This window comes from Aquarana catesbeiana, linkage group LG01 (genome assembly GCF_042186555.1).
Source record: "Aquarana catesbeiana isolate 2022-GZ linkage group LG01, ASM4218655v1, whole genome shotgun sequence".
In the NCBI taxonomy this organism is placed as follows: Eukaryota; Metazoa; Chordata; class Amphibia; order Anura; family Ranidae; genus Aquarana; species Aquarana catesbeiana.
This window is the reverse complement of record NC_133324.1, coordinates 986238419-986251600: the sequence shown is the minus strand read 5'-3', so window position 1 is coordinate 986251600 and position 13182 is coordinate 986238419. Positions and strand designations below refer to the sequence as shown.

Sequence of the window (13182 nt, the reverse complement as noted above, 5' to 3'; positions counted from 1 at the left end):
CTGCTTGCTCGAATAAGGGTCTGGTGTGGTTTTGGGGGGGACGCCACGCCAATTTTTTATTTTATTTTTTGGCGTGGAGTTCCCCTTAAAATCCATACCAGACCCGAAGGGCCTGGTATGGACTGGGGGGACCCCACGCTATTTTTATTTCTTGATTTTTCTGTATATTGCCGGGACCCGACAATTCATTACAGCCGCAAGCAAGCTTACATGACATTTTTTCCCTTACAAATGTCATTTTGCTATGGCACTGTAATAAACATGGGAAAGATGCGCCACTTTACAGACAGACTAAGGACACCCCCAGGCACGGTATTTAAAGGAATATTTAATTTTGATTGTTTCACTTTAACCATTATTAAAATCACTGCTCCCGAAAAAACGGTCATTTTAAAAACTTTTTTTGCGTTGATACATGTCCCCTGGGGCAGGACCCGGGTCCCCAAACACTTTTTATGGCAGTAACTTGCATATAAGCCTTGACAATGTTCATGTTCGTGTCCCATAGACTTTAATAGGGTTCACATGTTCGCATAAATTTTTTGTCTGTTAGCATGTTCTGGTGCAAACCAAACCGGGGCGTGTTTGGCTCATCCCTAGTTTATTATCTCAACACAACATCTAAGCGTGAGACTGGTGTTCACAGCAACATCTCCATGACATTTTCATGGGGTGAAACCCTGGAGTGAAGGCCATGTGCCAGGAAGTGCCTCAGATATTTACTAAGTCTCCTAACGTGCACAGCAGCCCCCCACCCTCCAAGTCTGGTGATTGGCCAGGTATTAAACATCCTTCGTTTAGAATGTTAACTCTAGCACACCCTGCTGGAGCAAACTTAGCATAACATGTGACTGAGATAATACACATCAGCCAGTTAAACTGAATAAAGCTCAAAAATACAAAAAGATAAAAAATACTACATCCTCACACTCCAATGGAATATTTAAAGTTTTAGAAGAACCCCTCACCCCATCAGCGTTACCCCGGGGATCGGAGTAACCTTGCGTGCTGGGGGACTTCTGAGGGTCCGGTACCCAACACCAAATCTAACCCTTATCTTCCCCTAACCTGTGACCCGAACCAACACTAATCTCCCTGAATCCCAACCCAAACTTTAAAACTTCACCCCAACCTTAACCTAACCCCAAAGGTTAACCCTTAACATTAAGTTCAAATCTAAGAAGCAGATGAGGACCTGCTAAACAGACAATGTTGTCTCTGACCCATGAGAGATTTTGGGTTTAAACACCAAATCCCATGTGCAGCATTCCTGTCCTCTCAGCCATGCCTGTCCTAAAGTTTCTTCTCTATAAGTCTACAGGAAGCCTTGTCTGCCCATCTTTTGGTTTCCATCACCATAAATGTGCTGAAATTGTTTTCTCTCCTCAGATGTGAATATGGAGAAATCCTCCCACCAGGCAAGGAGCAACCTCTACTATAAGGTGAGACCTCCATTGCTACAGCTACAACTGACCTTTCTTTGATAACAGAACAATCTAAAATGGAATAAAACCTCTGATTGGCTATGTGGCCAAATTTAAAGGAGAAGTCCAGCCTGAGCTCGTTTGGCTGAGCTTCTCCTTAGGGTCACTGGAGTGAAATTTGTTTTGCACTCCTGTGACCCATTTTCTCTGATGACGTCACTGGAATCAATCCAGGTACCGTGTCATCACGATAATAAAGTCTGGATCCACCAGGTGCCTGGACTGATACCTGTCTCATCGAGCTGCTGAGAGCCTGAGAATGCCGCTCCCTGCCCCTCAACAGCTCATTGCTCCAGTGAGTGTGGAGGAGCAAAGAGGAGAGCTGCTGATTGACAGTCACTAGCACTCCTCTCTGGGATCTGTGAGAACCGAGCCATCAGTGGTGTTCGATCACTCGGTGCTTAGTGCAGAGGTGGTGGGGGACAGATGCAGCATCGGTCCCATGCTGCATCCACCTAGGTAAGTATAAAAGGGGTAAAAAAATAACCCATACTTCTCTTTTAATGAAAAAGCAGAACTGTCTATAACTTGTCCTCAGGACCAATGACTGATATTCGGAGCTCCGGTGAAGAATTTTCAGTGACCATTGCTGGTTTATGAATTCAGGAAGGATTCAGGCTCACTTGTCCAGTTTGCTTGCCGAGCCCTATTGGTTAATATCATAGACACCAATCACTCTGACCCATGCCATGGTTGTCAAATCACCGGTTCGGACCCGGTACTTACTAACACTCAGAAGCTTGTGACAGACCCAACCAGGGCAGAGGCATTTGGAGGGGACTACAGGGTGGCCTTCTTCCTACTGACTATGGGCCCAGGCTTTTGAGGGAGCACTACTCTTTGGAAGGTGTGTGCCTGGGGGGGGGCCTTGGAGTGGTCTTGCTTCAGATTCTGGTCCATTTCTCCCCAAAACACACAGATTTGGGGCCTTTGTGCCCAAACCAGCAATGTCTGCTTCAGACTTTGAGACTCAGAGCAGATGTTAATCAGCTCAAAACAATCTGATGCTGGGGTCTCCTGCTTTATTCTGTTTACTAAGGTGTCTATCTCCCATTGTATCATTTTCCCATTGTGTGCCTCCTAGGTGTGCATTCCCATTGGTTATTGAGTCACCTATTGTTTCTGTCTGTCTGCTCATCTCTTGGAGATGTGATTAATATTGTGTCCACTTTACCTTGTTACTGAACTATTTGTCAGAAACCATGAATCAGACTAAGACAGAAGTACAGTTAAATCACGCTTGTTTAACAATAATAAAAAAAGGCAAACAGAGTAAACTTAGTCAAAACATAGCCAGAGTTCAGGAATCGGAACAGATAGTCAGACAAGCCAAAACGTCAGGGAGCCAGAGATCAGCATCGTAGAACAGCAAGCAGGATCTGGAGCCAGAAGGAATGTCAGCCAACCAAGTCTTTAATAGGAACACAAGAGAGCGTCTCTAGAGATGTGACCAGGAGGAAGGCAGAGATTATCTGGACTGGACGACTTAAGTAGGCAGGACTGACGAGCAGGATATCATCAACAGGTGAGTCACTGTGGAGAGATAGGAGCTGGCAATTAGCTGACAGCTGAGCGGCCAGCTCAGAGAAGGAAGGGCTGGGCCCAGCCCTGACACTATTGTGGGATGTTATATGTCTATGTTGATTCACTTACTGTTATTTTTACAGTTTGCATTGTTTAGGATAATGTGATCAAACTCTTATCTGATCTTGCATGCTATATATTCTATGTGAATTTACAATAAAGAGTTCCAGTTTGCACCTAAGCTAGTGTCGTCTAGATCTTAGATACAATATTCCGCTATAATACCGGGTTCCTGGTTCCAGAGTGGAGGAATCTGTATCTTAGCGGAAGCCATCAGGCTGGGAGCCAGGCTTTCTGTCACAAAGCTTACCATAGATTCTCATAGTGGAAGGTCAATGAGGTCCACAGATTGGGAGGAAATTGTTCATGAAAGGAGAACTCACATTATATATAGAGATTGGGATGGAAAAGATGCTTGTAAGACAAAGTCAAACACACTGTGTCCTTCACCATGGGGCTCACAGGTATCACTCGCCACATATTATAATGTGTACTATACAAAATCATATAGAATCTTTATAACTGGTATGTTTTTTATTTTAATAAAGATTTCATATAAAAACATATAAAATGCAGATATCACTGTTGCAGATTCAGGGTGGCCATACATCAGGAGAACCTCTCAGTCTGCCCTATGGCTCATACAACCAATATATCTGCTCATTGGACACAATGATTTACGTATCTAATATCAGTTTAGGATGTCATAGGAAGATTCACAGATGATTAGACGATAACTTCTCAACGCATTTCATGAAACAAAGATCCTCTTCCTCAGGAGACTATGGGACGTATTGTTATGAAACTCCCAGAATCCCAGCCAGGACCTCTGTAAGGGGTTTTAGTAAAGTAGTTAATATGATACGAGTTCTATCTGGAGCGTCTTTCTTTTTATGATCCTGCTGGATATTGTGCTTCATCAGAGACACTTTTTTCAGAGAAGGACGGACTGTATACACTGTGGAGGATCTGTTAAGCACAGCACAGTACATTTACTGCGAGCGAGCGGCACAGCCGGGTACCGCGACTTACCCATACATCACTGTGAACTTCCAGATTTTTGCGTGCGGATGCACACCCCCTGTTGACCCGTGCTGTGATTGGACAAAGCACAAGTTTGTCTGCAGATTTCAACCAATGATTTTGGCTGATACCTGATGTAACGAAACATCCCACACTCCGCTTGAGTGCTTTCGTCATATACCACTTCCTCCCAGTCTGAATATAGATATCAGATATTCCAACCACTCACAAGCACAAAACAAGACAATACCTGTTTAGTTGTTGAACATGGACTCTTTTATTAGAACCAAAATACAAGTCTTATATACAGTAAAAGAGGAGGTTCCTCCCTCCTGCTCATATTACTCTAACAATACACCTGTAACCAGAAACCTAATTAACATGAGCTAGTTTACTAAATCATTTACCCAGACTAGGTAACTCAGAGATATGACCCCTCAGTGTAGACTTCACATCTCCGAGGTTAATGACTATACAATACACATTATTGTAAATATCAACACAGAACTCCTTCATACAATAGCAAGGTTAATTAGCACAAACAACAATGGGTGAAATACTCTTAGAAGCCACACTAGTAGACAACAGGAGACCCAGGGCTTTCCAGATCTCATTAATCAGCATTCCTTTCACATATATCTGCTATATGAGTCCCAAGCATGCAGAGACCATCATGGCCTCCTTAATAATGTCCTTTTGCATTACATAACAGAATATCTTCCTAAATGCTTGTAGCTCCCTCAAATGCCAGGGCCCATAGTTGGTAGGTAAGAGGCTAGCATTCGGTCCCCTCCAAAAGCCTCTCTCCTGGGTGAGTCTGTCACACCTGATGATTGGCTGTGGCCAATCACAGCACAGAGTTCTGTGTTTACAAACACACAGAACTCTGTACACAGACAGAAATCTCTCTGTTTCCAGTGGCGTACCAATGGAGGAGCCCGCCCAGGGTGCTACACATTGGGTGGGGGGTGTCAGGCCGGCATCGCTTATTCAGCATTTCTGCTTCCCATTTCAACCATAGGGAACTTTGACCGTTTGTAACAGTCTCCGCAAAGATGGTGCCAGCCCACAGAGGGGAAATGATGCATACGGCAGCAGGAAGTGCCCGCTGGAATGCATTTCTGACCCCATTTTCTGGTCCCTGTGGTTGGCATGCTTTCCACATTGCAGAACCACGCTTTTCTTCAAGCTTTACATCCCAGAGAACACCCCAGAAATGTTTACATCCTTATTCCACTATCAGTTGTCACTCTAGGAAGGAAGTGTGTTACTGCCAGCATCACCAGATGAAAATAAAAGAAACTCCAGAAAAAATGCATCCACCAGCTGTTTTTGAAATGATATTTTGTATCTGATTGATATATATTATTGGAATTAACATTATAAACTAAAACATTAGATGGAGACATACAGAGGGAGGGGTCAGTGCTCTACATGGGGGTGGAGCCACTGCTGATTATTTTATTGTGTGCAAATTTCCCCTTGAGCTATTGGACTCTGTATACAACAGACTTTTTTTAGCAGGAAGTGAGGAGAGACTGGAAAACATGTGAGAAGGAGTCAGAAGCTCCCCCTTCTGGCTGGATAGTACAATACATACTATTGATGAACAATATGTCCCACTTACCTGATTTGTTTATGATATAATTTAGTCCTGACTGTAACAAGTAAAGAAAAGATATGTAGGCCTAATATGCTTCCCCTTTCATGGACTAGCCTGATGTAAGGAATGAAAGAGAGGCTTTGGCTGCTACAGGCAACACAGGCAGTTCTTTATTCAGAATTAAGGCTGCAGTGTGCCCCAGGGCCATAGATTATTTTATTTCCTGTAGGGGGTTCAGCCTTGGGTACCATGGGTAACATACTTAGCGGCCCTTTACAGGCTGCACCACCCCCTGCTGCCTCGTCAGCCAGTAGGTAGTTGAAGCTTCCTCAAAAGTCCTGACATCACCCAGGATTCCCCGATGCCCAGCATGTTAGTTTTTTAAGCAAATGTAGTGGATAGGTTGTGGCTGTGAAAGGAGACAAGCTGTGCATCTCCTGGACCTAGTTGTCCCACAGCTCCACTAGCCTAGCTGCTGTGCCATTGAAATATGCTCCAGGGGGGTTTCGACCCCCCCCCCCGGATCCCCCTTATCTACGTCCCTAGTGCACCAGCATGGAGGATTAAAGGATGGAAATGTCTCCACATCGCCCTCTAGTCATAATTGCTACGAGAAGCCGCCTCCTGTTCTCAGCACTCAGAGTTTCCCCCATATTCTAGATATGTGTGCGGGGATACTATGTACACTGCCAGAGTTCTATCTCCTATGTATGAGTCTCAGGATTTTATCATCAATATTTATTTCCAGGTGACTGAAGATCAGAAGATAAATGATAATGCAGAAGATGCTCCGGATCTGCTCTTTAAGAATATGGAGGTGACCACGCCCTGTGATGTGTACAAGTCTGCCTGCTGTGCCCACTGACAGATGAAAGTAAAAAAAAGAATTGCCGGAAAAAATAAAAAAAAATGGTTTGGGGTCCCACCACCAAGTCCATACCAGGCCCTTTTGGCCCTTTGGGTCAACATGAATGGCTTTGTTCCCCCACCGGAAAGCACCTTGTCCCCATGTTGATGAGGACAAGGGCCTCTTCCCGAAAACCCTGGGTGGTGGATGTTGGGGTCTGCAGGCAGGGAACTTAATGGAATTTGGAAGCCCCCATTAACAAGGGGGCCCTCAGAACCCGTCCCCCATGTGAATGAGTATGGGGTACATTGTACCAAAAAAAGTGTCAAAAGTAAATAAAAACACACACAGGTTTTTGACAATCCCTTCATAAAAAAGGAAGTAATAAAAAAGTCCCCTGATGTAGATCCTACCTCAATCACAGCACTTCGCCCGTGAGGAAGACTCACCGCCGAATGCCTGCTTCTCCGTCTGACAGTTTTTAAATAGGTAAGGGGCGGGGTCACGTGGTGACATCACAGGGTGGCCCCGTCCCCTTGAGACATCACTGACCGGTGCATGCTGGGTCGATGACATCACAAGGGAGCCCCACCACTTACCTATTTAAGAACAGTCACTGGGAGGAGCAGGCATTAAGCGGTCAGACGTTGATGAGTCTTTTTTTCGGGTCCTGAGGTTCCGTCGTGATTGACAATGGATCTGTATCGGGGGACATTGTTTTTTAATTTTTATTTTAAAAAAATTATTAAAGGAATTGTCCAAAACTTGTGTACTGCTTTTATTTATTTTTGACACTTTTTAAGGTAAATGAGACCCAAAGGGCCTGGTATGCATAGGGGGACCCCACGCCGTTTGTCGGCAATAGATTGCAGCCCTGAAGTAAATTTAGATGCCATTTGTTTTCTTTAAAAATGCCAGTTTTGCTGCAGCAGGTTCTATACATTGTACAGATGCGCCACTTTACAGGCAGACTAAGGGGACCCCCAGGCACTATATTTACATAGTTACATAGTTAGTCAGGTTGAAAAAAATACACAAGTCCATCTACTTCAGCCAAATAATAAAAAATAAAAAAAACACAATCCCATATACACAATCCTATACCCACAGTTGATCCAGAGGAAGGGGAAAAACCCCAGCAAAGTATGATCCAATTTGCTACAGCAGGGGGAAAAAAATCCTTCCTGATCCCCCAAGAGGAATTTTTCATTTTTATTGTTTCACTTTAAGCATCAATGAAATCACTGCTCCTGAAAAAACGGTAGTTTAAAAAAAACATTTTTTTCATTGATGCATGTATCGCCATCCCTCTTCTATGGCCAATAACTTGCATATAAGCCTTTAAAATGGGCACTTTTGATTTTTCATGTTTGGGTCCCATAGACTTTATTAGATTTAGCGGCTCGGGGCCGAACTTTCCCCCGTTCAGCAGCAAATTCATTTTGAAAAAGGAGATTTTGAAAACTTGTCATCTCCTCTCTCCTGTGTCTCTGAAGCCTGTCCCCCTCCTCTCTCCTGTGTCTCTGCAATCTGTCACCCTCCTCTCTCCTGTGTCTCTGAATCCTGTCCCCCTCCTCTCTCCTGTGTCTCTGCAGTCTGTCACCCTCCTCTCTCCTGTGTCTCTGCAGTCTGTCACCCTCCTCTCTCCTGTGTCTCTGCAATCTGTCACCCTCCTCTCTCCTGTGTCTCTGCAGCCTGTCACCCTCCTCTCTCCTGTGTCTCTGCAGCCTGTCACCCTCTTCTCTCTTGTGTCTCTGCAGTCTGTCACCCTCCTCTCTCCTGTGTCTCTGCAGTCTGTCACCCTCCTCTCTCCTGTGTCTCTGCAGCCTGTCACCCTCTTCTCTCTTGTGTCTCTGCAGTCTGTCACCCTCCTCTCTCCTGTGTCTCTGCAGTCTGTCACCCTCCTCTCTCCTGTGTCTCTGCAGTCTGTCACCCTCCTCTCTCCTGTGTCTCTGCAGTCTGTCACCCTCCTCTCTCCTGTGTCTCTGCAGTCTGTCACCCTCCTCTCTCCTGTGTCTCTGCAGTCTGTCACCCTCCTCCCTCCTGTGTCTCTGCATCCTGTTACCCTCCTCTCTCCTGTGTCTCTGCAGCCTTTCACCTTCATCTCTCCTGTGTCTCTGCAGTCTGTCACCCTCCTCTCTCCTGTGTCTCTGAATCCTGTCCCCCTCCTCTCTCCTGTGTCTCTGCAATCTGTCACCCTCCTCTCTCCTGTGTCTCTGAATCCTGTCCCCCTCCTCTCTCCTGTGTCTCTGCAGTCTGTCACCCTCCTCTCTCCTGTGTCTCTGCAGTCTGTCACCCTCCTCTCTCCTGTGTCTCTGCAATCTGTCACCCTCCTCTCTCCTGTGTCTCTGCAGCCTGTCACCCTCCTCTCTCCTGTGTCTCTGCAGCCTGTCACCCTCTTCTCTCTTGTGTCTCTGCAGTCTGTCACCCTCCTCTCTCCTGTGTCTCTGCAGTCTGTCACCCTCCTCTCTCCTGAGTCTCTGCAGCCTGTCACCCTCTTCTCTCTTGTGTCTCTGCAGTCTGTCACCCTCCTCTCTCCTGTGTCTCTGCAGTCTGTCACCCTCCTCTCTCCTGTGTCTCTGCAGTCTGTCACCCTCCTCTCTCCTGTGTCTCTGCAGTCTGTCACCCTCCTCTCTCCTGTGTCTCTGCAGTCTGTCACCCTCCTCTCTCCTGTGTCTCTGCAGTCTGTCACCCTCCTCCCTCCTGTGTCTCTGCATCCTGTTACCCTCCTCTCTCCTGTGTCTCTGCAGCCTTTCACCTTCATCTCTCCTGTGTCTCTGCAACCTGTCACCCTCCTCTCTCCTGTATCTCTGCAGCCTTTCACCCTCCTCTCTCCTGTGTCTCTGCAGTCTGTCACCCTCCTCTCTCCTGTGTCTCTGCAACCTGTCACCCTCCTCTCTCCTGTATCTCTGCAGCCTTTCACCCTCCTCTCTCCTGTGTCTCTGCAGTCTGTCACCCTCCTCTATCCTGTATCTCTGCAGCCTTTCACCCTCCTCTCTCCTGTGTCTCTGCAGTCTGTCACCCTCCTCTCTCCTGTGTCTCTGCAACCTGTCACCCTCCTCTCTCCTGTGTCTTTTTTTTCATTGATGCATGTATCGCCATCCCCCTTCTATGGCCAATAACTTGCATATAAGCCTTTAAAATGGGCACTTTTGATTTTTCATGTTTGGGTCCCATAGACTTTATTAGATTTAGCGGCTCGGGGCCGAACTTTCCCCCGTTCAGCAGCAAATTCATTTTGAAAAAGGAGATTTTGAAAACTTGTCACCCTCCTCTCTCCTGTGTCTCTGAAGCCTGTCCCCCTCCTCTCTCCTGTGTCTCTGCAGTCTGTCACCCTCCTCTCTCCTGTGTCTCTGCAATCTGTCACCCTCCTCTCTCCTGTGTCTCTGAATCCTGTCCCCCTCCTCTCTCCTGTGTCTCTGCAGTCTGTCACCCTCCTCTCTCCTGTGTCTCTGCAATCTGTCACCCTCCTCTCTCCTGTGTCTCTGCAGCCTGTGTCTCTGCAGTCTGTCACCCTCCTCTCTCCTGTGTCTCTGCAGTCTGTCACCCTCCTCTCTCCTGTGTCTCTGCAGTCTGTCACCCTCCTCTCTCCTGTGTCTCTGCATCCTGTTACCTCCTCTCTCCTGTGTCTCTGCAGCCTTTCACCTTCATCTCTCCTGTGTCTCTGCAGTCTGTCACCCTCCTCTCTCCTGTGTCTCTGCACTCTGTCACCCTCCTCTCTCCTGTGTCTCTGCAGTCTGTCACCCTCCTCTCTCCTGTGTCTCTGCAGTCTGTCACCCTCCTCTCTCCTGTGTCTCTGCAGTCTGTCACCCTCCTCTCTCCTGTGTCTCTGCAGTCTGTCACCCTCCTCTCTCCTGTGTCTCTGCAGCCTGTCACCCTCCTCTCTCCTGTGTCTCTGCAGCCTTTCACCTTCATCTCTCCTGTGCCTCTGCAGTCTGTCACCCTCCTCTCTCCTGTGTCTCTGCACTCTGTCACCCTCCTCTCTCCTGTGTCTCTGCAGTCTGTCACCCTCCTCTCTCCTGTGTCTCTGCAGTCTGTCACCCTCCTCTCTCCTGTGTCTCTGCAGTCTGTCACCCTCCTCTCTCCTGTGTCTCTGCAGTCTGTCACCCTCCTCTCTCCTGTGTCTCTGCATCCTTTTACCCTCCTCTCTCCTGTGTCTCTGCAGCCTTTCACCTTCATCTCTCCTGTGTCTCTGCAGCCTGTCACCCTCCTCTCTCCTGTATCTCTGCAGCCTTTCACCCTCCTCTCTCCTGTGTCTCTGCAGTCTGTCACCCTCCTCTCTCCTGTGTCTCTGCAGTCTGTCACCCTCCTCTCTCCTGTGTCTCTGCAACCTGTCACCCTCCTCTCTCCTGTATCTCTGCAGCCTTTCACCCTCCTCTCTCCTGTGTCTCTGCAGTCTGTCACCCTCCTCTCTCCTGTATCTCTGCAGCCTTTCACCCTCCTCTCTCCTGTGTCTCTGCAGTCTGTCACCCTCCTCTCTCCTGTGTCTCTGCAGCCTGTCACCCTCTTCTCTCCTGTGTCTCTGCAGTCTGTCACCCTCCTCTCTCCTGTGTCTCTGCACTCTGTCACCCTCCTCTCTCCTGTGTCTCTGCAGTCTGTCACCCTCCTCTCTCCTGTGTCTCTGCAGTCTGTCACCCTCCTCTCTCCTGTGTCTCTGCAGTCTGTCACCCTCCTCTCTCCTGTGTCTCTGCATCCTGTTACCCTCCTCTCTCCTGTGTCTCTGCAGCCTTTCACCTTCATCTCTCCTGTGTCTCTGCAGCCTGTCACCCTCCTCTCTCCTGTATCTCTGCAGCCTTTCACCCTCCTCTCTCCTGTGTCTCTGCAGCCTGTCACCCTCTTCTCTCCTGTGTCTCTGCAGTCTGTCACCCTCCTCTCTCCTGTGTCTCTGCACTCTGTCACCCTCCTCTCTCCTGTGTCTCTGCAGTCTGTCACCCTCCTCTCTCCTGTGTCTCTGCAGTCTTTCACCCTCCTCTCTCCTGTATCTCTCCAGCCTGTCACCCTGCTCTCTCCTGTGTCTCTGCAGTCTGTCACCCTCCTCTCTCCTGTGTCTCTGCAGCCTGTCACCCTCCTCTCTCCTGTGTCTCTGCAGTCTGTCACCTGTGTCATCTTTCAGAATTTAGGCTGCAGTGCACCACATGCCCCAAATTTTTTTTTTTCCCTTGGGGGTTTAGCCCTGGGTATCCAGGGGTACATAATTAGCATGCCTTTACAGGCTGCACCACCCCCTACTGCCTCCTCAGCCAATAGGTAGCTGAAGCTTCCTCAAAACTCCATCTCTCCTGACATCACCCTGGATTCCCCGTATCCCAGCGGGGTGGCAGCATGTTTGTTTTTTATGCAAATGTAGTAGACAGGTTGCGACTGTGACAGGAGACAATCTGTGCATCTCCTGGAGCTGGTAGTCCCACAGCTCCACTAGCCTGCCTGCTGTGTCATTGACATATGCTCTGGGGGGTTCTACCCCTCTGATCCCCCCTTATCTACGTCCCTAGTGCACCAGCATGGAGGAATAAAGGATATGAATGTTCCCACATCACCCTCTAGTGATAATTGCTACGAGAAGCCACCTCCTCTTCTCAGCACTCAGAGTTTCTCCCGTATTTTATATGTGTGTGTGGGAATAACATGTACACTGCCAGAGTTCTATCTCCTCTCTATGATTCTCAGGATTTTATCATCATTATTTATTTCCAGGTGACTGAAGATCAGAAGATGCCTGAGGATGCAGAAGATGACCTGGATCTGATCTATGAGAATATGGAGGTGACCCCGCCCTGTGATGTGTATACGTCCACCTGCTAAGCGAAGAACATTTCATAATAAGACCAGAAATATTTCCTCTTGCAACTGAGTGTGTACAGGAGGCTCTGCGCACCACGAATGACATCATCGATCTGCATCATCCATCATATCACTCTATCATCCCTCCATAGTATCCCACCATCATATCACTCTATTATACCACCTTCTGGGATTTTACATGTTTGTAGATTCTTCTCACGTTCTCTTCTATCACTATAAAGCAATTTTTATTTTTAAATCCATAAAACCAGAATGTGACCATTATTTGTGTGTTCCAATCCTGGCAAATAATGACGCAAGAGTCACAGATTTTCTGATGGGCTTCTCCAGTTTTTTATCTCAATCATCCTAATGAGGAACGTTCACTCAGCAACATGAAAAATATAAAAGGTCCAAAAATTATACAATGAATAATTTGAACAAAAAAACCCACAAATCACAGCTATAAAAATCTCTATTGTACAGGACACCAGGGAAGGATCCTTCATGGGAGATATGTGCCCCCATTATTTTGGTTGTAGTCCCTTTAAGAGGGATGAAAAGAAGCTCTGTGAAATACTAATCCATGCAGGGTGAGGGACTTCAGGGTGATCCACTAAAGAGATAAAACTGATTTACAGTTTCCTGGGATTAATAATTGCTGATATGGGACCCGTAATGCAGAGGCTCTGAGAGATTTTAGGTGGGAAAGAGTCTCAAACCCTGACTATGGATTCTGTGGTAATAAAAAGGTTAATCCGCCTGCAAGAGATGGCTGAGAAGGGCAGGATGTTCTCTGTGTGCCCTCATACAATTTATTATACTTTTGAGCTTTAGATGGCAGAAGAGCACCCATCCCC

General features: G+C 47.2%; 1 protein-coding gene across 11 annotated transcripts in view; it reads left to right on the top strand.

Moving 5' to 3' along the window:
- LOC141124036 (uncharacterized) overlaps positions 1-12590 on the top strand; it is a 256951-nt gene extending 244361 nt beyond the window's left edge. For all 11 annotated transcript variants that reach the window (XM_073612120.1, XM_073612121.1, XM_073612116.1 and 8 more), the window contains one exon: positions 12236-12590. In XM_073612120.1, the coding sequence (XP_073468221.1) occupies positions 12236-12343 (108 nt within the window). In that variant the 3' untranslated portion in view covers positions 12344-12590. The remainder of the gene's footprint in view (positions 1-12235) is intronic.
- The last annotated feature ends 592 nt before the right edge of the window (positions 12591-13182 follow it).